The sequence below is a fragment of the Vespula vulgaris genome, chromosome 2, assembly GCF_905475345.1.
Source record: "Vespula vulgaris chromosome 2, iyVesVulg1.1, whole genome shotgun sequence".
In the NCBI taxonomy this organism is placed as follows: domain Eukaryota; kingdom Metazoa; phylum Arthropoda; class Insecta; order Hymenoptera; family Vespidae; genus Vespula; species Vespula vulgaris.
The window spans coordinates 14619227-14643229 of record NC_066587.1 but is presented as its reverse complement, the minus strand read 5'-3'; the positions used below and the strand labels follow the sequence as shown (position 1 = coordinate 14643229).

The following is a 24003-nucleotide window of genomic DNA, read 5'->3' as shown; positions in this document are numbered from 1 at the left end:
TTCGAGAGCATCGCATGAACGATGAAATAGATTTATGAACGCACCGTTCTTTCGCGCGCCAGTAATTGAAACGTTTCTATAATGAAAGATAGCAATGAATCTTATCGTAATAATCGCGATCGACGTTCTCTTATTTCGTCTGTATATTTGACGTCATATAAGTATTATTTATATGTAAAATGTAAAAATTGTAAGAGTATCGAACGATGAAGTGCTTGGAAAAGAAAAGAAAAAAAAACAAGCAAAATTCAAGTACGAAATCTTAACGATCGATAGCTTGACTCTCTCATGATCAATCAAACTCAATCTTAAGAAGTGTTAACGTTGGTTTTTTCCGTTCAAACAAATGCGAAAAAGTGAAGCGCTCCTACCATCAATCGCCTGCAATCTAACGACAACACGACGGAAATCAAAGGAGACTCATCGCGAGTATTAAATTCGACTTGTGATAAATGAATTTCGGCGTAATATTTCGGGAGATGTAATCTGGAAATTTCAGCATCGATGAACTGTCGCGTAAGTAACGTACACGAACATGCACGAACGTATCTATTTATCTATCGTTATCGAGCCCGTAGCTCTTTCAAGGTATTGATCGTGTATAACTATCGAAGTCAGCTTTCGTGGAAATTCTTGCGTAGCTCGGAGTGTCGTAGACTTTGAAAGAGAGAGAAAAATCGCGTAGCCATATTTTGTGACTATTTCGATGGAATAGTCCAAATATCTTATGGAATGTTTTCTTTCCATTTGACGATATAATTAGAAAAAGTTTGTATCTTCTGGTAACCTAATCGGTCTATTTTGAAAGATATTTTAACATTCCACGTTTTTATCGAGAGTAAAACGATCGATACTTTTACCTATAGAAGCCGTTTCTTAATAGATACGTCTTTATTTCCCCGAAGTACCTATTTACTTCTTGTATTTAATATCGTGTGTTCCGTATAAGTGATAAATTTTTAATTGAATCTTTTGCCCGAATTTCTAAGTGACATGGAGCTGGTAATCGATTTGCACATTGATCCTTTGATTTTGATCCTGATACAATATTTCAAACAGGAAAAATCGAAATGTTCTTATTGCGTTTCGAGAAATGCATTGATTACAAATTCTAAAAGATTACATTCAGAAGAAAACTGTAGTTATCTTCGAACGAGTGTCGTATCGATGATCAATAATTTTCTTTGCAAAATAAGTATTATAAATGGATGTCTGATTAACAAATCAAGTATTAATCCTTATGAGAATTTGTAATCAAAAGTAAAACACGATTTATAGGTGAAGATATGTGTTTTACAAAAGATATGCTTTTCTGAGAATCGATGAGCACGATTATTTCACCATCCGGATTATCTCTTAATCGTTTACACGTTTCAAAAGTTAGAACGTTTAGTCATTTCATTTACATAAAATAGTACAAAGGATATATTCCATGATCAAAGTTATTATTTTATAATTGTCTAAATTATAAATCCAAGAGTCGATAATGCAGATCCCTTCGTTGGTATTTGTAATAAAATCAAATCTTACTCGTTCGCAAAAATTTGCGATCGATCATACTGGGACAAACAGGTTGAACAAATCGTGATAATCAAAATTGCAATTAGTTTGTAGAAAGTGAAAATCGAAAATATATACATGATCAAAATAATCGCGCTGGTTTCGATCGATCGTGAATAATATCGAGAAATAAAATCCGGCGAATGATATAAAGATCTTTTTGTTCCTTCTAGTTATTTCAAATTTTATACGCGTTCTTCGAGGAAAACAAAGAAACGAAGAAAGACAGAGAAAAAGAATGAAAGAAATAAAAGTACACAGATGAATTTTATTATGCACATAGATAAGGCGCGAGAATGTTGCGAATCAAAGGAAAAAAAATAATAATAATAAAATAAAAGGGATCTCTTTCCGCACAATCATCGGATTTTCTACAAGTTTATCGATGATAATTCTACGTGCGTCTCGTATCATTAAATGAAGCATTTAATCGCGTATATTACATGCAGGAACTGTAATCGAAACTGAATCTTTATCGATTCGTATCTCTTCTATAAAATTTGCTCAATGAATTCTTTCATTTATTTTATAATACCAGCTCTCTAAAATACTGCTGTGCGTATTAATTGCAGTAACTCATTTGATGTTCTATATACGTACGTGGTATATTATATTTGGTATATAAATTAAAATATATAAGAATCATGAATCTATCTGCGGTTAACTCGAACAAGATAAGATATCTAATTCCAGAAAAGACAGACATATTCAGGATACACGTAGTCTTCACGAAACGATCGATCGACCTCGAGAAATCAAACTGGGATCTTTTTTGTACGTAAATTAATTGTTTTTGTTTCGTCTTATTTCATTCTAAAGAAAAGGAAAAAAAAATAAAAAAAAAACACTCATCATCGTAATTGCAATCAGATTTTGATTACAGTTCTTGATCATATATAGCAGCGTGCTACTGAAAAAGTGTCACTGTAGAATTGTATATACGTATACCCCTCTTCCTAATCATTCTGCCTACAAATTCAATTATCATGAGGAAAGAAGCGAAGAAAAGCGTTAAAAAAGATGTATTAAACGACTAAGAGTGAAATGTTGTACAATATGAAAAAAAAAAAAAGCTGATTTTGTGCTGCTCACCGAACATGACGGACAAAAATATGCGTGTGATTATCGCAGTTCGCAACTTCACCGAAATCGGTTATTACGGATCTTTATATTATTATCTAGTCATCAAGTGATAATAAAAATTTATCATAATCTATGTTAATTCGTATTTTATTCGTATACCAAGCTGTTTCGGTAATGAAGCGCGATCTCGACGAAGCATTTGTCCATAAATTAAAAATTTAGTATAATATTTTCTGTGTAAAGAGAAATAGAAATAAAGAATAGGAATAAATGCGTCTAAATAACGAAAAAAGAGATATTTCAAACCGCAAATATCAATGGCACTTTATTTATGAAGACTATATACAGATGCCATATAATGATACACACCTTTAAACTCGCGAGTGTGATTCCATGTAATAGATAAAATAATTAATTGAAGAATAAGTTCCTGACGAAGAACTTATTCTGTAGCGGAAAAAAAAAGGAAAGAACTGTCACTAATACATGTATAAATCAAAAAGAATTTATACAATATTTTGCGTGCAATCTTTCTGCATAAGTATATACAAATATCGTATTATACAGTCGCGTATTTTAAAAAGCACAAAAATGATTTCATTCTCGTTTCCTTTCGAAAACATTTCGTTGTAGTAAGAAAATATTTCTTTTTTTTGTGTTTTACAAAAATTACAATGATAGAATATTGCTGTTATTAATATTCGTAACATTATACGTGTCACTTCGAAATGTTTCGTTAAAAAAAGTAATAACAGTCTGTAGAATAGTATAGCAGTTGGATTAAAAAATAGGTAATAATAAAAACTGGACGATGTATGCAGACAATATGAAGATTAACGCAAATCGGTTAAGTAAAACCTTATCCATTTCGTATCTGCGTTCTCTTCTACAGACATATTAAATTTGTTTTGGTTTTCATATTTATTTTTCTTTAGTTCTCCAATGGTTCATCGTACGTTCTCGTTTTCTTTAATATACTTTTAGTAATCATCAGTTGCTTAGTGATTGCCTTTTCAACATTCTTTTTGTTCTTATTCGAAGTCGATAAGTGTTGAAACGTATCTTCGAGAGCTCTTCTCGTTTTCATTAACCTTCGTTTTAACATTTCATTTTCTTGCTTGAGTGCTTCTATTTCGTCAAGACCTAGAAGATTTACCAATAAATGTTACTAATTATAATTCAACATTTTAATACCAAATGAGCTCATAAACGCAGTAAGCGAACATATTTTCGCAGTCCGTAACATATTTTTTACATGTAAGCAGAAATAGTATATTCTGAATAATATTAAATCGTTAACTAAAAATATATAAGACGCTGAAAATACGAAAAGAAACAAGCACTGATCGCTAACTTTTATCTAAACTAAATAGACAGACTACAAAGCACAACAATTAAATTGTTTATCTGAGATACATACTATATTTATGTCCAGCTAAAATTGCTATAAAAGCAATAAGATATTATTAGTGAAGAGATTGTTTTATATATATGAATGAGCTTCGTTAAAAAGAGTATAGAATCTCGAAGTTAAATCTAATAAATTTGAACGTACCTTCGATTGGCAATGGACTATCGCTGTCTACCTCTCGAGCAGCAGTATTTCTATTACCGTTGTCATCATCGCTGAGTAAGTTAGTCATTGATTCGGTAATCTTCAAAGTATCTTGTAGTGGTCTTACTGTGGTAACTGCTGCATCACTCTCAATGCCCAAATCAGGTGAACAACTAGATTTACTCCGTCCACCAAGAGTTTGGTAATTTATTGGTTGCCAATATTGCGAAGGCTATAATAATTATAAAAAATGATTGGTCAAACACGTTCTTTTCTTAAAAGACTTGTAAATGCTTACATTATAGGTTTGATATTCTTGAATAATATCTTCGCATGTCTGTTTCAACGTGGTATCTGTTGGTATAGAAGAAACACCACTCGAACTTGGTGCCGAATCGCTAGCTTCACAAACAGCAACGTGTCTTCGAAGTTCCTTATTAGTAGTTTCGAGTTCTTCCACTCTTGCTCTATGGGAATCATTCATTTGATTCAAATCTGAGATCTGTGCAAAAACAAAGTTCATACGTGTCATGTTGAATAGTACTTATTAAAAAAAAAAAAAGTCATAATTAAAATAAAAAATAATTTAATAAGGATATACCTCTTTATTAAATTTATCTTGCATTAAACGAACAGCCATATCGTATCTGTTATCCGTTTTTCGTACTTCTTGTTCAAGTCTTAATTTCTCGTTAGTCAGCTTCGTATTTTCGACGAGAATTTGACTGTGCAAAAGAGTAAGGTGATCCAATTCTTTTGTCAAGGCTGATATCTTCGCTTTGGCGGTTTCGTTGTCTTCTTCCATCGTTCTGATCTTTGATCTCAACTAAAATACGTATATCAAAACGATTATAATACAGTTCGATCATTTAAAATTAAATGTAATTAAAGAGAAAACAAAACATTAATTACTCGGTCGTTTTCTCTTTTAAGAGCCATTAACATCTCCGCTGTCTTCTTCTCCGTGTTTTCTTTATACTGCAAGAGTTCAGCTTTTTGTTTAGTCATTTCAGCGACCATACCCTCCACATCGACTATTTTCTTCTCCAGTTGTGCTTTACGTATACTGTTCTGTTTACTCTCTCTTCTCAAAACATGACACTCGTGTATTCTTTTTTCTAACGACGATTGCAATCTTTCGCAAACTTTTTGCGATTTCTCAAGCTTCAAAATGAGCGGTACCAGCTTTTCATCGAATATCTAAAAGATAGAAAAGAAATAATACACATACACACGTGTGGCATGAAAATAGATTTTAAAATAAGAATAAAAAAAAAAGAAATGAATGAAGGAGAAAAATGAATTACATACGATATCATAGGAAACTTTTGTAGTAAGATCGTTCCTCAGAGCGCTCAATTCGGAATACAAAAGATTATTTGTTTCCTTAAGTTCCTGTATATGATGATTCGCATCCAGATCGTGTAAATCATCTTGGTAAGTTTTATGATATGGTATATAATCCATCGAATCCTCCGAATCGCTGAACGTTTTCGTATGTTTGCTAAATCTAGAGCGATTCGTAGATTTGTGCTGAGTTTCTTGTAAACCGATCCTAGCCATGGATACTATTCTATCAGGTTCCGAGAAAGCTTCCGAATCCGATTGCGTTGTAGTATGATTTTTAGCTAGATCCAAAATATTTTCGGAATAACTCTTCTTCACGGCACTATCGGTTTTTTCATTGTTTTCGATCGATTTTTTAGTAGCAAACGTCATAACATTTTTGGTCATCCCTTCAAGAACTTGTGCAAAATCATCGGAAAATATATTCGAACTTAGGAGTACGTCCAATACAATTTTATTATGTTCACGACTAATCGCATCAACGTGATTCGCGTTCTTAAGGATATCCTTCATCAATTTCACGAGATCCTTTAAATGAGCGCGTAACAATTCGCAATATCTTCTCGTTCTCTCACTTTCATTCTCACATCCATCAATTTCTGCAGCAATGTCAGGCTTTGTGACCAGTTTCAACCAATTAAGGTAATCCACTTCTTTTTCCAATTCGTTCTTCTTTTCTACTAATTTCTGAACGTACTCGATCATCGTTTTAACGTCTATCGACTCGTTTCCATTTACGTAATTCAATTGAATGACTTCATTGGTAAAGGATACTTTAATGCCAATCTCATTTAATTCCTTGATAAGAGTTGTCAAATGTGTACTAGCACTTTCCTGAGGAATATCAGTTTTACTTCGGCTTCTATCCAATTGATTGCTTGCGGTCATGTGATTATGCAATTTAGCGATTTCTTTGTTTTTACTCCATAACTCGGTATTCACCAACTTTTGAAGATTTTGTGTCTTCACTTGCAACTCTTTGGTCAGTTGTTCGATCTTCTGATTCTTCTCAACGATCTCTGTGTTACGCGAATGAAGTTCTCGAATCAATTTCTGTTGCTCCGAAGATTCGAAGAATTCGTTAGTCGGAGTTTCCACGATAGTTTCTTTCAACTTGTCGAGTTCGATGATCTTATCTTGCAATTCTTCCTTCATCGTATTCTTTTCTATTTCTAAAGATTCTATTCGTTGATCTTTGTCGTTGAGTCGTTCCTGTAACTCCTGCGAAATGAAAAATTTTGTTTTTTTTTAATCTACTACGAAACGCAAAGAGGAGAGGAAAAAAATATCTCGAAAAAAATCGAATAGTTGGATTTAGGAAAATAAACAAAAAGAGAAATAAACATACCTCTGATTCGACCTGTATTTGCTTTTCCAGACGATGTTTCTCCGCCTTGATTGTCTCTATCTGATCTCGCAGGTCGTTTATTTTGGCTTCCATTTCCTCAAACCGTTGCTGCACATAGAAAAGCATTTTCACCATGAATAAAACTCAAACAGGCCAGTATAGACCGAAAGACTTTATTTTATTGAAAAAACAGATTTAATTACAGGGATGAGTTTTACAGAAAGAAATGAGAGCAGTTCGTATTCGATTGAGAAGATCGGGCAAGAAAATTAAAAATTCTCTATTTCTATTTAATTATCATTATTATATAACAAAAAGTGAGGATGTAGTCTACTGGAATTCGATTTTTCAACGAGAATTAATTTTTCGTTTTCTTTGGCCAAGAGCGCGGGGGAACAATCGTGATAACGGCTGGGCCCTAAAAGAAAAAGATTCAATTTGTAATTCCTATCGATTGTTCTCTTGAAAACAACTCCATATCTAATTCTATCTGGGTAGTAATTAAAATTAAATTTTATTTCAATTTTTTTTTCTTTTTTCTTTTTTTTTTGTACACATGTATAAAACAAGTATCCTGCCTGCAATGCACCTTAAAATATGCTCGCTTCAATAAGAAAAAAAAAATAAAAGTGAAGAAAAAAAAATAATGAAAAGAACGTGAATGTATCTAAGAAAAAAAAAAAACAAAAAACAAAAACAAGATTATATTGTCGATGTGATTGTCCAGTGTTTAGACGATATCAACTTATGTTTGATACCGTGATACACCTACCTCCATCCGCATTGAGGCACACAAACAGGAGAACATGTTTTACCCGTACTAAGTTTAACTTTCGAATCGTCAAAGATAGAATGACAATCAAGAACATACAAAAAAAAAATATAGAAAAAAAATAAATAAAGAGAGAGGAAAAGAAAAAGATCGAATCCCAAATGGTATTCAACGCAAGTGCTAAAATGTAATTAGCACTGTGAATGACCGTAGTACTTCGTTATCGTTTTGTTCGAAGCGTGATGATTCTACCAATAAGAACGATCGTTGCTATTGTTCTACTTGAATAATAGACACATTAATTGATAAAACAATTCTTTTTTCTTATTCTCGAAATGTAACATCGAGTCTCCTCTTTTTCTTTTTTCTTTTTCTTTCTTTTTTTTTTTTAAGAAAAAAAGAGAGAGAAAGCCTTTCCTTGTTTTTTCGACGACACGCGACGTTAAGAACTGCGTAACGAACTGTGCGTGATTTTTGTTTTAATTAATTTATTCTTATTGGTCGTTCGTTCGTTGAAGGTAAACCACACGATGGTGATTAACCAGTCGAGATGAATTTTCGTGCGAACACTGCCGAGCGTGGACTGCAAGAGTTGGGACACACGATCACTATTATTAGACGGCATGCGTGCTTTCAATTTGGTATCGCCGAGATTCCATGAACCCCGGACATCACGTGATTTTGCACGATATTTCTTAAGGAAATTTCGTAATTTCTTTTGGTTTTCTTTTTAATTACGTCATCGGCCTCATAATTATATTATCGACAATATATCGACACATGTGAGTAGGATTCATGCTGAAGAAGTATAACGTTCGTGAAAGTTTTTATCAGAGCAAATAGAAGAAAAGAATAAAATAATAAACAAAAAATGTGATGTCTAATGTAGCTCGTATATGATACTATTTCTTTCTTTTTCTTTTTTTTTTTTTTTGTTTGGATCTCTCCACATGCCCAATTTTTCCCCAAATTTTCTAACGATACAATGAAAAAAAAAAAAAAAAAAAAAAAAAATACACAAGATATTTTGGTTACTATTTTTAATGTGTCAAAAATAAATTAATGACTATTTACAACATCCAAATATTCACGAACGGACGGATAAAAATCTACAATATAATATTGGCATTTTTGTGTGCTTTAATAGATCTAATTGACACTGTAAATTTAATCGAAAATGAAGATTTTATGAATCGTAATAGTTTTCCTTTTTACATTCGTAAGTACGAACTCTTCATTGATTTTTTTTTTTTTTTTGTCACAGAATCGCATTTGAACCAAAGATGATTAATATACAAATTCTCGAAGTTTACTATTCATTCAAATGAGAAAACGCCTGAATAACTATCGAGAATTATACTTCAAAAAGTGCTAAGTCTTGCGATCAATATAGTCACATATAAGAGAGCACAGAAAATGATTAAAAAAATAATGATGCACGGAGTTAATTAATATGAAATAGATTAGAGAATGTCTATATTTTCGTAATTTATATGTGACTATATATTTACTGAAAAGCATTTCTTTTTTTAAATAAATACGTTATTGCCTGTTTATGCTGCAAGGCAGTCACAATAATGAATGATGTTCATAGCAGTAATTGTCATGCATTGCTAGTAGTGATGGCATAAAGCAGAGAAGGAGAAGTAGAAGAAGAAAAATTCAGTGATTCTGAAAGAAACAGAAAAGTTTGATGTACTGAGTCATGCATTTGTTCTTATAATTCAAATAGAGATTGTAACCTTGCTTCTATACAATGATATCTCTACGTTTCATAAACTTTACTTCGATATTGGTATTTTATCTTACAACGATCGACTTTTTTGAAGTTTGCAGATCAACATTTCCTCTCTAAGGTGTGTTTATTTAAAAACGTAGAGATAATCGAGTAAAGTCCATAAATTGTAATATCGACCTGATTGCTATCGTCTCGTTCTGGATTGTCTGTAATTTCAACATTGTAATCCTTTCTGGCAGACCCATCACGTCTTCTTATTGCTTTTCCATCCTCGTGTCCAGATGACCTGTTCAGTATAGCTTCCAATTCCGCTATCTTCCGTTCTTTCCTCGCTATTTTATCCTCCATCTGTTGTTGCCTCCCCATAAACCCTTGAATCATCTTAACCGCCTTCTGATGTTCGCCTTCCATTTTTTTGAAATCTTGATCCGTCGTTTCTACGTGCTTCTGCAGATTACATAATTTCAATATCAACTGTTTCTTTTCTTCCTCCTGTCGCTTCAACTCTTGATCCTTTTCTTCCAATTCCTGTCAATAGAGATTCATTTGCACATTAACAAAATGAATACAAAACGAAGAAAAAAAAGAGAACATTTTTAGACTCGTGAAGATCTACCTTCGCCAACTCTTTAGTTTCCGTTTCATCTATACTGGTTATCGTGGTTGTTGTAGGCGACTTAACTTTGATGAATCTTTCCTTGTTCGTTTCCCGTCCAAACACAGCGCTGTCGTTATTCGTTGAACCCTGCAGACAAGTTAGTTTTTGTGCCATCCTTGGCGACACGGATTCTATAAATGGACTTACTGTCGAGGGGCTGCTTACCGGTGATCGTTTTGTATAGCCGTTTTCAAACTGGAAGAGGAATAACCGAATGTAAGAATAAATGCTCACCCTGGAATTTGTAAAAAAAAAAAAAAAGAAAACAAAAAAATGTTTCTTCACCTGAGATAAAAGAGCACGATGTTTATTATTTAGATCAGTCAGAGCGTCGTCCCTTGCTTTTACAGACATTCTCAACTGATCGATCTGTCTTTTCCTTCTATCAGAAACCGCACATATTTCCTCGTACGCCCTACACTTTTCCTCCAGTGACGTATTTTTCTCCTTAATCGCTCTCTCCTTTTCACTTATTTCACTTTTATATTGTTGTACGATGCTATCCTTTTTAAAAACTTGATCCTCCAATTCTCTAACTCGTTCTCTTAATTCATCCATATCTCGTAGTCTTTCGGTAGCCAGATTTTCTCTCGTTTGTATTTCTGTCCCTAAACGATCTCTAAATTGATCCCTTTCGCTTTCCAATTCTTGAGCCCATTCACGTTCTTCTTCTAAGCTAGCACTTATTTGTCTTACCTAAACAAAATAATTCATACGTTTGCTGATCGATCTAACGAATAGCCGATAAATTTATTCGAACGATTAACGGGAAATTCATTGATTTTATTCTTACAAACGCGTTAAACGTACAAATGAAGGTTCTTATCTTAAAACAGAGTAAATGAAGAAACGGATGATAAATGTTCACAAAAGAATGTTTGTTCCGTAGAAACGTGTTTGCAATCTCTTCAGCGAGTAGCAGCATACTGATTAATTCTTTTTAACAGTCAGCTTATCGAGCTGCGTTACATTTGTGGTAACAAAAGGAAGTGACCGTTAGCACTGCCGTTTACTACAACTACGTTGCGAATAGATACATCGAGGAAATATCGTTTGAACGTCCGTCGTCATTTGAATATTATAGAATTTAATTAAACGATTTTTAATAACGCTTACCTCCGCCTCGAGGGATGCAACGAGTTCTTCCATTTGATGAAGCTTTTCTTCATTTTCTAAAGCTTTCTCTGGTGTAACACCAAACGCTTCTTTGTAAAAAACTGAAGCGTCAGTTGCTCTTTCTCGATATTCCTCGAGTTCTGGTAAAAAAAAAAAGGAGGGAAGAAAAAAGAATAAAAAATACAACCGAACGAATTCACTTAACACCCTTTTCATAAGGATAAATATAAATTACAATTGAACTATTATTACCGACCTTTCTCCAATTGCACGATCCTTTCACGTTCCTTCTCAAGCGATTGCTCATATTGTGCCTGATTTCGCGAGGAGACCTCCTTTTGTTCCTCAATCAACTCAAATGCCTTCGCCGCTTGGCTAAGAAGTTCCTGCTTCTCAGCTAACTCCTTCCTAAGCGATTCGATTTCGACCTAAAGCGTAGCATATATATATATATATTCCATTAGTTAGACATCTCTATAGATAGCATCATCGATCTTTTCACTATCAACGACATTGGTTTCTATAGGTATATTATATAAATGCAAAAAAACGAACGCGAGTTCAACGATCGATGGACAACTACTACTTGGCACTCGGATAATGACCTTTAACTCGATGTTCTTTTTAATCGCACCCTCGTCGGCGGAAGTAATGCCCATACGTTCTTCGAGAAAATATATTCGCAATTTCAGATTGAAATTCTCTTTCTTCAAAGCACCGAGCTGATCTTCATACTCTTTCATCGTTCTTCCCACCCCCGCTGATGCCATTCCTGGTACACCCTCAATACCGCTAACAGGAGAAGTTTTCCCAGGTGATTTTGAACTTGTACCTGCAACATGACACGAAAAATCAACGCGTTAGATAACACTCGAGCACTCGACTCGGAAACTCGAACATCGTCTTCAATATACATGTATGTATCGCTAAATCGATCGAAATACATCTTTCGTAAGACCAAGATCATTCTCTAAGATTTCTCCGATTACTATTTTCCAAACTTACGATCTTACAAACTTGCGATCCTTCGTTATTCCGTCATAGAGACGGAAGACGCCATTGTGATTTTATTTCCATTTCATTCGTGATTCTTATATCTCGATGATCGAATATCTCGATCGCGCATGCGTCTCATGATGGATGAATAATTTCTGATCAATTAAAAGCTCGAATCGTGTCTATATCGATAAGTAAAATTATCTTACCGAATTTAATCTCGATCCTTATGGGTTTATCCTCGTTGTCTTTCAAGATCGATGGAAGATCTAACCTTGACCTACCACATCCCATACCACAAGGAACAAAACATCCACCAAGATTTCCTCTCTTTTTATTTTTTCTTTTTTATTACATATTTACGTCCATATCACGTTGATTATTTTCTTAGACACTCTATAGACTATACATTTTTTTTTCTTTCTTTCTTTTTGAAGAGAAAGAAACGAAGAAAAGAAAAGAGACAAGGAGAAAGAGAAACAAATTTCTATACGATCGACAGCACGAATCGGAACTGAAACGACGAACGATCGTCTTAGCCAAAGATTGCGCCGTAAGACAATCTGCGGTTAAAATTATATTTCGAATCTATATCGCATCACGTTGGACGTTTGTTTTTGAAGGTTACGAGTTCGAAGAAGCACGTCCGATTTTCTAATTCTAAAAGCCTAAGCTTATCTAAGGTCTACATGGAGAGTTCGCATGGAAAGAAGATACCTATGTATATTTGTACATATATATTATCTTTCAAGAGCTTCCCGAGGAAACTACATGTTCGTAGATTTTTTTCATGACTCCCAAGGACGCGGTATTTTTGGTAAGATCTGTTCTCGAGATTCGTAAAATCGTCGATTTTAGTTCAATTCTGACGACATTTTCCCAACATTTAAAAAGATATCTTTTCGATGATCGTTGTCTCTCCGTGCTTCGAACACTAAAAAAAAAAAAAAGAAGAAAGAAAGAAAAAAAGGAAGAAAGAGAAAGAGAGAGAAAAAGAAGAAATAAATCGCTATGATTCTTCGAGAGGTGTTATCGAGAGAGTCTAATAATAAAGCAACGACGAAACGGTCAACGACAGTGACGGCTTACAAGCTTGTTTCAGACAGCGAAAAAAAAGAAAAATAAAGAAAAAAAAAGAACAAAAAAATAAAACAGAAGATGAAGAAGAAGAAGAAGAAGAAGACCGAGGGACAAGGTGTCTAGGTGCAGGGAAACGACGTATGACTCACGAATATGTGCGAATTATACTCGGATAATTTCTCTGCAAGTGTATCGATGCGTACCAAGCCTTCTCTGTCTCTCTCTCTCTCTTTCTCTTGTACCAACCGAGCTCTCGTATTTATAGATGACACATTTAGGCCGGAACGGTTTGAACAGTCTATTTTGGCGGGCAATTCTCCAATCTGGCCTGACCTACCCGCAATAAAACCGTGGAAATCATCTTAGCATGCAACCATGCTAGACTTTCCGATCGCGTTCCACCCTTTTTTACAAGAACTTCATCTCTTCTCCCAAGAAGTCTGAATCTACGCAGCAACGACGTTCACCATTGGATTCTACGACTACCGGCTGGACAGTCTTCGGTGGTTAAAAATAATAACTTTACGACTTATTCCGAGGCGATCAGAATTTTACCACGCATTTTAACTACGGCAAATACTGCCAAGTAGGATAGTTTAGTATCGTTTCAACTCGCTTCTCTCTATTTCTCGAAATAATCGATCGATTTGTTGAATTTTCAAATAATCACGAGATCGTTGTCCGATCTATTTTTTACCTAATGTAATCTAGGAAATTCGGTCGTCTCGTTTAAATTTAAATGTTAAATCTAATATCCTACATTCAACGGTACTCCATAGTTTATTTTTACGAATAGGAAATTTTTATGAATTTCGTAGATTTTACATAGCAATGCACATCTATATAGTAACGTAGAATAACGCAGGCGACGATCATGGCAAGCACTGTGTTACAGAAATAAATACGCGAGGCGTCGCGACGCACTCCCACTTCTTACCACTAAAAACGTTTGTGAACCGCCAAAATAAATGGATCACCGCTTCCTGTAATCCGAGATCGCGATGAACGAATTTTGACAGGGCGAATGATCGTCGTCTCGCAATGAAGTAACACTTCGCTTCTTTCCTTTTTTTCTGGTTTCTTTATCTTTTTCACTGACTTCGCAAATTCGGTCCATCGTCTCGAATGAAAACTGATTTAGTCGTTCGCCGCCAGCCATAGCGGCGCTTGGCGCCGTGGGACAGGTGTCCTAAATTCCTAATAGCGTTCCCGCGATCGACATTAATCAGACCTCCCCGTTATTTCCGATTGGTTGAAACTCGAGGCTCGTTAAATAAAACGATTACGAACGCGAAACTCGTATGTATGTACATATCGTTTACGTCTTTCGTAAATCCGTAGGTTTAGGCGCGAAAAACGAAAGTCAAATAACTGCGAATCGGAGAAAGATCGATTCGAATCTGGCACCCTATTCGCCCTCCCCGTTGTATAAATATTTATGAGGCAAGAAACGTAAAGATATAAAAGAGACTTGGGAGTAGAAGGCCGTTCGATTGTTAAAGTCGACGGTTACCGCGTAAATATTATCGGCATCGAGCGTTCAAAAGAAGAAACGACACATTTGGCACAGATTCGTCTACTAAGGGCCAAATTTACGCCATACCGTGGATACACCAGATTCAGCCGGTGTGCAAGCCACTAGCAAGCAAGTTCGTTGTCCTCTCTTTCATCTTGATGAGTACAATTAGGTGAGTATTCTCACCAGCGTTCTCTCCGTCGACCGCATCAGCCAAGACTACGCTTCGCGATGTTCTTCGTCGTCGTTGTTGACGTCGTAGGTATTAATAAAAAAAAATAATTCATCCGAGAAAAAAGAGGTCGCATATTCTTAATTACTTGACATACTCGTAACTCTTTCATTGATTTTCTATACTACCTATAATAATTATTATTAGATAGATAATGTATAAATATCTATTATATAAAGGAAAAATTATGCTATATCTTGTGATTATCATCATCGAGTCGTGAAAATTAAGTAGCTTGTAGACTGGCACAGCATTACACACCTCAATGAAGGGTCAATTACGTCGGAAATGAGCAATAAGATGGGTGTGCTAAGGGGGAAGGGGGAGATAATTGATCATCCTATTGTCATCTGCAATATATCAGTGGTACGTTATTAAAAGAAGTCGATCTCTATCAAGGAGATATACATCACGATAAGTAACATAATCATCTCGATAAAGCATCACGATTATTACAGTAATACGTTCGCGATCGTTTAACAAAATCATTTGTTTCTTCGTTTATAGACCGTAAACTCATATCCGGTTATACGTGAGACCCTGAGAATCGATTGGTAAATAAATGTTATCGATAATTTTATCATCAACGTGATATCACTCACCATTTGTCAATGGTAGAGTTTGGCTCATCGTGATGTCCTGCAGGGGCATGTTGGTACTGAAACAAAAAATAAATAAATAGATAAGAATTAAAGAACCTTCAACGTACGTATACCCTCACGAATTGATTTCGTTCGTTTTAATCGTACCTGGCCCGATCGGTACCGATCAGGTATCTAAACGTATCTCCGATCGAGTAGAATTTAAAAAGAATCAAAGTCTTTAAATAAGAGTCATCTGAATCAGACACGGTCACGTAGTAAAACGTGACAGCAAGAGGACATTGCTGGTTGACTTTTCATGTTTTTCCCCTCTGAAAATAACGAGCCAGGGATCTATAGCGCCGAATCAAAGCCTGTCTATTTTCGGAATAGAACCGAAAACGGATTGTCGGCATGTGCTGTTGACGGGGAATTAGACGACACGTACGTACGTACCGTGTATCGAATCGGACAGAACTTTCAAAAGGACCAAATTGAAGATAGTGTCCCTCTCTCTTTCTCTCTTCTATTTCGAAGGTCCTATTTCAAATGAAAAAGGGATAACGCGTATAAGAATCGAGTACGAGATCCTTCTTCTATTTCTCTCGCGGCTCGAACAAATTTCTACTCGATCGATTATCTAATGCTAGTTAGAACGATGATCGCCAAGTAGGAATAATGTTCGACCATTAAAATTCTATTTCGAGCTGCACATGTATGAAATTAATGTCGTGAGAACGCGACGAGTCAGAAGTTTGTGGGATCCTCGGGCAATCGCAAACGGCATTAAAAGCAATAAGGAAACGCTGGACTTCCAGAAAGCTTTAATTTAGATTTCATCCAAAACCTATTTCGGTGATGTAGTAGATACACACACACGTGCTATCCGTGCTGAAATGCAAAGTAAGTAATTAACGTGCTACCTAACGCATCATCACTAAAGCTCAGATTGATGTCGACCAACTAGTCGACTTTCTTGGGAATGCGAGATCATTTCGAGAATTCTACTAACGAATGTGATAAAAGAATACTAATGTGCACCGATAATCATGCATCATATTTACTTACGAGGACAAATAAATTCAATCAGTTTGAACTCAAATTCCAAGTCTCGAAAATACGTAAATAGACCCTTATTCAAACTCGAGACATTTCGTTTCTTCTAGAACAGAAGGATAATAATTTTTTGACTTCATGCCAGTGCGAAACGAACGGCTTGTCAGAGCTCAAGGAAAAGATCTGAATACGCGAATTTCATTTGGTAAAACGCCAAGTTAAGAATAATGAAGAAGAGCACAATAAGTTTGTCTTCTCTTGTTTTCTAAACTCTGATCAAAAATAGAAAATAATCAGATAATGAAAAGAACCTTTCAATTTTCTATGACTCAATTGTAACAATCTTCTTATTTGCATTCGATATTCTCAACATTAAAAACAATGCGTATTAGGAAAAGAGTACTCTTCAGATTAAAGTTATCTATGTATATAGACGTAAATAAAAAGCAAACAAACTTTTTAGTGAGCGCGTGTCATTAACACACGTCGGATGCCAGGCTATTTTCACGTAACTTTCCATCCTGGCCGCGTGGGCTATGGACGACCCACGTTATTGCATTCATCGTAAACACTTATAAAATATTAGTTATAATACCGATAAAACCAAAAAAATTATTATTGAACGGAGAAAAGTATAACATGTAATATGCGTGCATATTAATACATAAGCACAAAACATATAATTATTCTCTTATTAATTAAAAAATGATACTTTATCCTTTAGTGGGGATCCTATCTCTTAATAATAAATACTCCATGCAATAATAAATGACCGATAAATTACGAAACATTCAATATGTTAACACGTATTTTCTTGAAATATAAAGATGTTGCATCCTTTTGAAAGTAGCAAAGCGCCTGTTTTAAAAATAGCTTGCCCTGTGCACATTTAATGTTAGCGTCTGCCCTTTCGAACCCTAACTTTCCTCTACCTTCCTCTACCGTCGTTTCCTGTGTTCCTCTCTCTTACTTACACGCACTCACGCACGCACTCTCTCTCTCTCTCCCACTCTCTCTCCTCTCTCCTCTCTCTCCTTCTTTCTCTCTCTCTTTCCCTTTTTTCCGCATCTCTCACAACAGAGAGATGTGTTTCAAGATGTGTAAAACATGTATCCTACGTTTTGATAAACAGCATCCAAATGCTTTTCTCTTGCATTTCTAAACATCCTGAAAGTCCGATATTTAATAATTCTTTTTCAATTATCATTATATTATGTTCCACGTCATACATAAAAAAGGAAAAGTAAGTCACAAGTTACACGTGAAATGCAACACAGGACCATCATCTGACAAGATGGAGGGTAAAAGCAAGAAATCAATACGGTGAGAGAAGAGAAAGAGAAGAGGAAGAGGAGAAAAGAGAGAAAAAGAGAACTGTGCCATGGACCACTATGCCGTTGTTAACACGCAACGCATCGACCCCGTTCATAAATATAATATATCGAATATATCGATATTTTATGCTACATTGTTAAAATGATTCTTCTTCCCGTTGACGTAAACAATTTATCACTACAATGAATTAACGAAATCGAACTTGAAAAACATATTTACAAATTTTACGGGTCTACGCGTTAAGGATTCTTTGACTATTCTGAGTTATAAACAGATAAGATTACGTGTAAGAAACAATGACAACTCGAAAACAAACAAACAAAGAGAGCGTCCGGAAAGATCTTGAAAGAAAATGAATCATATTTTCTATCCTAATAAGCTTAACTAACGCTTCTAATTTTTCTAACTCTTGTTCGCGACGTACGCGACTTATAAATGTATAATTTATATAATTATATATACGCTAAATATAGCAAATTTAGCACTTCGCTGGATGAGAACAATACGATAGAGAAATGCAGGTCAACGGTGTGTATGCAAAGTCTTTTTAATTAACAGGTCGTTAAACGAATTATCTTTCGAGTTAAACAATTAACTTCGTTCTCTCGGTTCGTTTTTCGTCCTATAACCCTACGACTTGGACGTCTCCGTGTCTTTTCTCGCGTGGGTGTTTGAACGAGCGTGCTGATCTTTCGTGTGACAGTAAGTACATTAGCACTTGAATATCTCGTTCAGAATGATATATTTGAGTGACCACCGGATTTGCTGTATTATCAGTAAAAAAAAAGAAAGAAAAAAAATCAACGTCTTAAAGTTCAACCAAAAAAAAAAGGACATGGATAAAGAATAAGAAGAGGATTTGTTCGATTGTCAAAACGAAGTTATTAAATTCAGAAAAAATTCAATCCGTTTCGAAACAGATATTAATTATGAACATACGTCGAATTAATTAAACGTCAAATCCTCTTTAATACCAACACCACAATATATCACAATGTTCGTATATAAAAATAATAATACATATACAATGATGGTATTGATAACATATTATTTGTAAATATAACACATTACCAACTTACTTTCGAAAAGGACTGTAAGCACTACCCCAAATGCTACCCCTGGCTGGAGAAGGTGGACTGTTCTGGTTCTGATTACCGTAGACGTAACCACCGAGAAACATTTTGCGTTGATGTGTTTTGGATAACATTGATAACAATATAATAATAACAACAATGAGAAGAATTACACGTTCGTGCGGAATTCGTATGTTTACGTGTAAAAGTATAACGTTGAAACTATCTATCTGTTATTTATATTAAAATACATGTATATTTATACGTGCGTATATATATGTATATGTATATGTATATGTATATGTGTATGTATATGTATATGTACACGCGTATTCTTGTTAACACAGAAAAAATGTAATGTAAATATATATATATATATATATATATATATATATATAACTCGTCTATTCTTAATACTGAACGTCTTGTACTTTAACAATTTAATTTTATAGTTCGAAATAATTTTCAACGTAAAAATCAATCAATCAGTCTCGTTTGATCACAATTACGTACATAAATATATATATACGTATAATGATATGCACTTTTCGTCGTGAAAATACTTGTTTCTTTATTGTCCCTTTTTTTCTTCAAACACACAACTACGAGAAATCGTAATCATTTGTTGGTTTCTCGAACTTCTCGTACGTTCATTGAAAGAAAAGTTGCAAAAATGCACATAAAGCAGAATTCGATGCGTGCAACCAAAGACAAACTCAATGTCTACACTATCTGTTTGTCTAAAGTTAATCTTTTAACATGGACGACTTCATTCGACGTGCTATGCCGCTGGACCCGATCAATCGAGATAACTATCCGCTTTGAGATAATTCTCCAGATGATTCAACACAAATTGTCGACACGCACACACATATACACATATATACACTATACACGATACCATACACACACACACACACACAAACGTATTAAAGCACTCCCATGTTTCGTTGAACTTGCTCGTTTTATCTATCAAGTTCATAAGTTTAACAAAAAAATTATAAAACGAAAAATAAAAATTAAAGACGGAAAGAGAAAAATAATCTGCGATAAAACGAAAAGTTTTCTGGCGAGTATAGCGCGCAGTTTTCCTTCGGTGGATTTAGTTAGAAGGAAGAAAAGAAATATGTTGAAGGGTGAAAAAAAAAGATGTCAACAAATGAAACACAAAAAACACAAGACGAAGTCTTCTGACGATCGCGTCAAAAAGCTATTATTGCGTAAACAATTGTCACAAACGATTTGTTCTTTCGTATGATCCTCCTAAAGAAGAAAGATTTCTTCTTTACTGACAACATTTTATGTCCCATTCTCGTACGATGAATTAAAATGTTCATCGCGATGATAACGATAATAACTATTTTATGTCCATATTTTTCTTTCACTGACCGAGTTCACGAGTTCGATCGGCACATCGTTTTCTTTTTTTTCTTTCTTTTCTTTCTTGTTTTGTCTCTTCTTATCTTTTTTCTTTCTTTGTCTATTCGAAAATACGTCGGAGATAAAACTCGAGCACGAAAACGCACGTTAATGATATACTCGTTCGAACGACGTACGAAATGCGACTGGGTGCGAGTTGCGGCATGGTTGATACTGAGCGGGATCAGAAGGGTGGGGAGGATGAGAGGTTCAAAGCTGGAGAATCACGTAGCAGAAATGACATGGAAAGAGAAAGAGAGGGGTGGGGGGAAGAGAAAGAAAGAGAAAGAAAGAAAGAAAGAAAAAAAAGATAGGGAAAGACAGGATCTCTCAGAAAGAATCTCTTGAATTAGACACAAAATGAAAGAGAAAACTAAAAAGCAAAGGAGTAATAAAGTAATAATAATAATTCCTAATAAAGTTGTAATCTAATTTAATCTAATAAATACTAATGTCTAAAAATATTAATAATTTTGTGAAGATTATATAAAAATTTTATTATTTTCTTTTCTTTGATAGCAACAAGTAGACGTCACGCTGTTAGAAAGATTTGTGGAAAATAATAAGAATTTGTAAAGTATTGTTCATAGTCGTATAAATTAAATGTAATATTTATTGGAAAAGGGGACTTGTTTTTCAACATGATTTTGATAGAAGTTAAATTGACGTATATATACAAGAGATTAGAAAACCACTATATCGAAGACTGACCTATTGCCTTTACAAGATAGATAATAAGCGTTAATGTAAGCAATCAATGAATTCAAGATTTATTGGCTATAGACCTTGTGAAGAAGGCAAGTGACAGTATAAGCGTCAATTTTCAGTCAATTTTCAGTTGTTTATCAGATATATAAATGTAAGTATATAGAGTAGAAAGAATTATCAACATATGTGAGACATTTATGATCTTCTGAATACGACTCGCTCTTAACTTTTAACTCTTTTCTTATAGTATAACATACTTTTTATTCAACAATATATATTGTCTAAAAGAAAATTTATTGTTATAATATTTTTTAATATTGTAACATATTTTCCTGTTTCATAAGTTATATCTTATAGATTAAATATAAGTGTATATATTAAATATATATTTCTTTAAAACTTAAATACGTCCCATATATTTGTGAAAGAAACAAGATTCTCTTCAGACAATGAATATTTGTATAATAAAACAGTTGAAAAATGTAATTTACTCACGTATCAAAATACTGCAATACAGCAGCTGTATCGTCGAAAAATTGGGCCATCTTTTTGATACCCTGAGATATAATTTCATGAAGATTCCTTTCGAATTGATGCAATACTCACTTTTCTTAAACCGTCAGATTTTAAAACAATAGTTTACCGTGCGGTCATCTTATGCACAGACGCGGTACGACAGCTATTCGCACGGCTGCCAACTTTAAAAAAACCTAAATTTTATGAGAGTTTATTTCAATGATTTAACCATATAACTTAAAATATTTTGCAATACTTTTATGAATACACTTTGTTTTTTTTTTTTAGTTTTTATAAAATATAAATAATAAATTATTAAATAAACTGTGTGTGCATAATAATGATTCTTGTAGTTATTACACCTGAAAGTTATTCATCGCCAATAAGAGAACAGTATTCAAAAGTCGTAATAAATCTTTTTTAGAAATGATAAAATTTTTACGTATCTATGAACATATATAATCATATACTTCTATAAAAAGTATATTTGTATTTAATGATTGTTATCAGTAAGCTAAAGGACTTCAAGTCTTCTATATGGAAATGATAAATGATTAAGTTAATTTCACGTGATAATACATCGACTTTGCAACGAACCAACATAAACGCGATTGTAAGATTTAAATATGAATATACTACAAAATTTGTTTAATTCCTTTAACATAATTATTATTAGTCTAATTATTATTGCAATATGTATCAATGCAAAGGAACCAGAACTTCGATTAGTAAATGTGGTAAAAACATAAAACATTAAGTGTTCTTTAATTTTATTTTTACGAATAAGAGATTACAAGTTATACCTTTTTTTATAGGTATTTAGGCATGGAGATCGAACCCCAAATAAAGAATTATATCCAAATGATCCATATAAAGCATATGATTTTTATCCAATGGGTTTTGGAGAATTGACAAATGTATATAGATTTATTAAATTGCTACATAGTATTTATAATATGTATTATTCGAAAAATATAAATTGTTTAAATATTTCAGAATGGTAAAAAACGTGCATATGAATTAGGACAATTTCTTAGATCAAGATATAAAAACTTCTTGAGTGACATTTATACACCAGAACTGATAACAACGCGTACGACAGATTACTCAAGAACAAAAATGTCGTTATTACTTGTCCTTGCAGGATTGTTTCCACCCAATAATATTCAAAAATGGAACAATGATTTAAATTGGCAACCAATACCTATCAAATATGATCCTTGGATTAAAGATAATATCTTATTAACTACGGATTGTCCTTTGTATGTTTAGAAAATGTAAATTCTATACTAATAAATTTGCACTTAACTCTTATAAAACTTTAGATTTGATTATTTATAGATATATAAAGGAATACCAAAGAGTTTTAAAAACACCTGAAGTGATACAGAAAATGAATGAATTTAGTGAAATGAACTCCAATTTGACAAAGTGGAGTGGTAAAAATATTAGCACTCCTTTAGATATGTATTCCTTATATAATGTTCTTATGGCAGAATGGATGATGAATCTTCCTTTGCCTGAATGGACACACTCTGTATTTCCAGATGGCCAACTGAAAGATGGCATCATTTATTCTTATGAAGTTTCTAATTCAAACACTAAATTGAAAAGACTTTTTGGAGGTATAAACATGTCATTGATATAAAAATAAATTTAAAAATTAATATGGGTTTACATTGATTTATATTTTAGGTCCATTGCTAAAAAAAATGGTAGAAGACATGTTAGCTTCTAAAGATGGAAAACTAATAAAAAGGAAGATGAATTTATACAGTGGTCATGAAACAAATATTGGTAGTATGTTAAATGTTTTAAATGTGTATAAACCACATCTTCCAAATTTTTCCAGTGCTGTTATATTAGAATTGCTTCAAGCTAACCAGACTTACTATGTTAAGGTATTTAATTTTAAAACAATAGAACTAAAACACTTATTTGTAAATATCTTCAATATCAATATCATATTCGTTTTACTTTCATTTTTCTAATTGATGTTATTTATTAATGTTATTTTTAGGTTGTTCATTACACAGGTATTCCACCAAAAGCAGTAGAACTCCAAATTCCAAATTGCCAAGTATTATGTCCATTTGACGAATTTATGGAAATAATCGCTTCCGTTCTTCCGTCCAATGAGGAAATAATATGTGACAAAACACAAACGAATATGTAATTTGTTAGACATACCACAAACTTATATAAAAATTATAAAAACTAATATATATATATGGAAGTGCCTACTAATAAAAAATCTTGCGCATTATTCGTTTGTTATTTCTTTTACATAATTACATTTGTACAATAAGTGATT

The 24003-nt window shown here is 33.7% G+C and overlaps 2 protein-coding genes across 12 annotated transcripts; one reads left to right on the top strand and one right to left on the bottom strand.

Annotated features, from left to right (window-relative positions):
• Positions 1–54: 54 nt before the first annotated feature.
• Positions 55–23955, top strand: LOC127061808 (venom acid phosphatase Acph-1-like). Of its 5 annotated transcripts, none has more exons than XM_050989178.1 (6): positions 55–516; positions 22505–22606; positions 22686–22951; positions 23031–23314; positions 23385–23590; positions 23710–23955. In XM_050989178.1, the coding sequence occupies exons 1-6, from the start codon at positions 505–507 to the stop codon at positions 23863–23865; spliced, it is 1026 nt and encodes a 341-aa protein (XP_050845135.1). In that variant the 5' UTR covers positions 55–504; the 3' UTR covers positions 23866–23955. The 5 variants fall into 5 exon arrangements, with proteins under 5 accessions (XP_050845135.1, XP_050845137.1, XP_050845136.1 ...); XM_050989180.1 differs by lacking the exon at positions 55–516 and adding an exon at positions 14804–14941; XM_050989179.1 differs by lacking the exon at positions 55–516 and adding an exon at positions 21187–21324.
• On the bottom strand, positions 2942–21833 carry LOC127061804 (myosin-11). 7 transcript variants are annotated; one of them, XM_050989167.1, is made up of 17 exons: positions 19053–19195; positions 15604–15659; positions 11783–12009; positions 11434–11605; positions 11178–11317; positions 10347–10757; positions 10227–10256; positions 10020–10148; positions 9581–9931; positions 6894–7001; positions 5510–6766; positions 5111–5398; positions 4800–5024; positions 4497–4700; positions 4199–4430; positions 4064–4087; positions 2942–3786 (listed from the first exon to the last, which is right to left on the bottom strand). In XM_050989167.1, the coding sequence occupies exons 1-17, from the start codon at positions 19178–19180 to the stop codon at positions 3575–3577; spliced, it is 4194 nt and encodes a 1397-aa protein (XP_050845124.1). In that variant the 5' UTR covers positions 19181–19195; the 3' UTR covers positions 2942–3574. The 7 variants fall into 7 exon arrangements, with proteins under 7 accessions (XP_050845124.1, XP_050845123.1, XP_050845126.1 ...); XM_050989166.1 differs by lacking the exon at positions 19053–19195 and adding an exon at positions 21669–21833 and having other exon boundaries at positions 10020–10256; XM_050989169.1 differs by lacking the exon at positions 19053–19195 and adding an exon at positions 20436–20625 and having other exon boundaries at positions 10020–10256.
• Positions 23956–24003: the final 48 nt, after the last annotated feature.

Excerpts from the sequence above, each read along its gene's own strand:
- LOC127061808 (XM_050989176.1), top strand. The coding sequence starts at position 22,316 with ATGAATATACTACAAAATTTGTTTAATTCCTTTAACATAATTATTATT. Across the intron at positions 23,315-23,384 it reads ATTGAAAAGACTTTTTGGAG|GTCCATTGCTAAAAAAAATG; the intron begins GTATAAACATGT and ends TTTATATTTTAG. Across the intron at positions 23,591-23,709 it reads ACCAGACTTACTATGTTAAG|GTTGTTCATTACACAGGTAT; the intron begins GTATTTAATTTT and ends TGTTATTTTTAG.
- LOC127061804 (XM_050989164.1), bottom strand. The coding sequence starts at position 19,180 with ATGTTATCCAAAACACATCAACGCAAAATGTTTCTCGGTGGTTACGTC. Across the intron at positions 7,002-9,580 it reads AACGAGACGATAGCAATCAG|CAACGGTTTGAGGAAATGGA; the intron begins GTCGATATTACA and ends TTCTATGTGCAG. Across the intron at positions 5,025-5,110 it reads TTAAAAGAGAAAACGACCGA|TTGAGATCAAAGATCAGAAC; the intron begins GTAATTAATGTT and ends TACGTATTTTAG.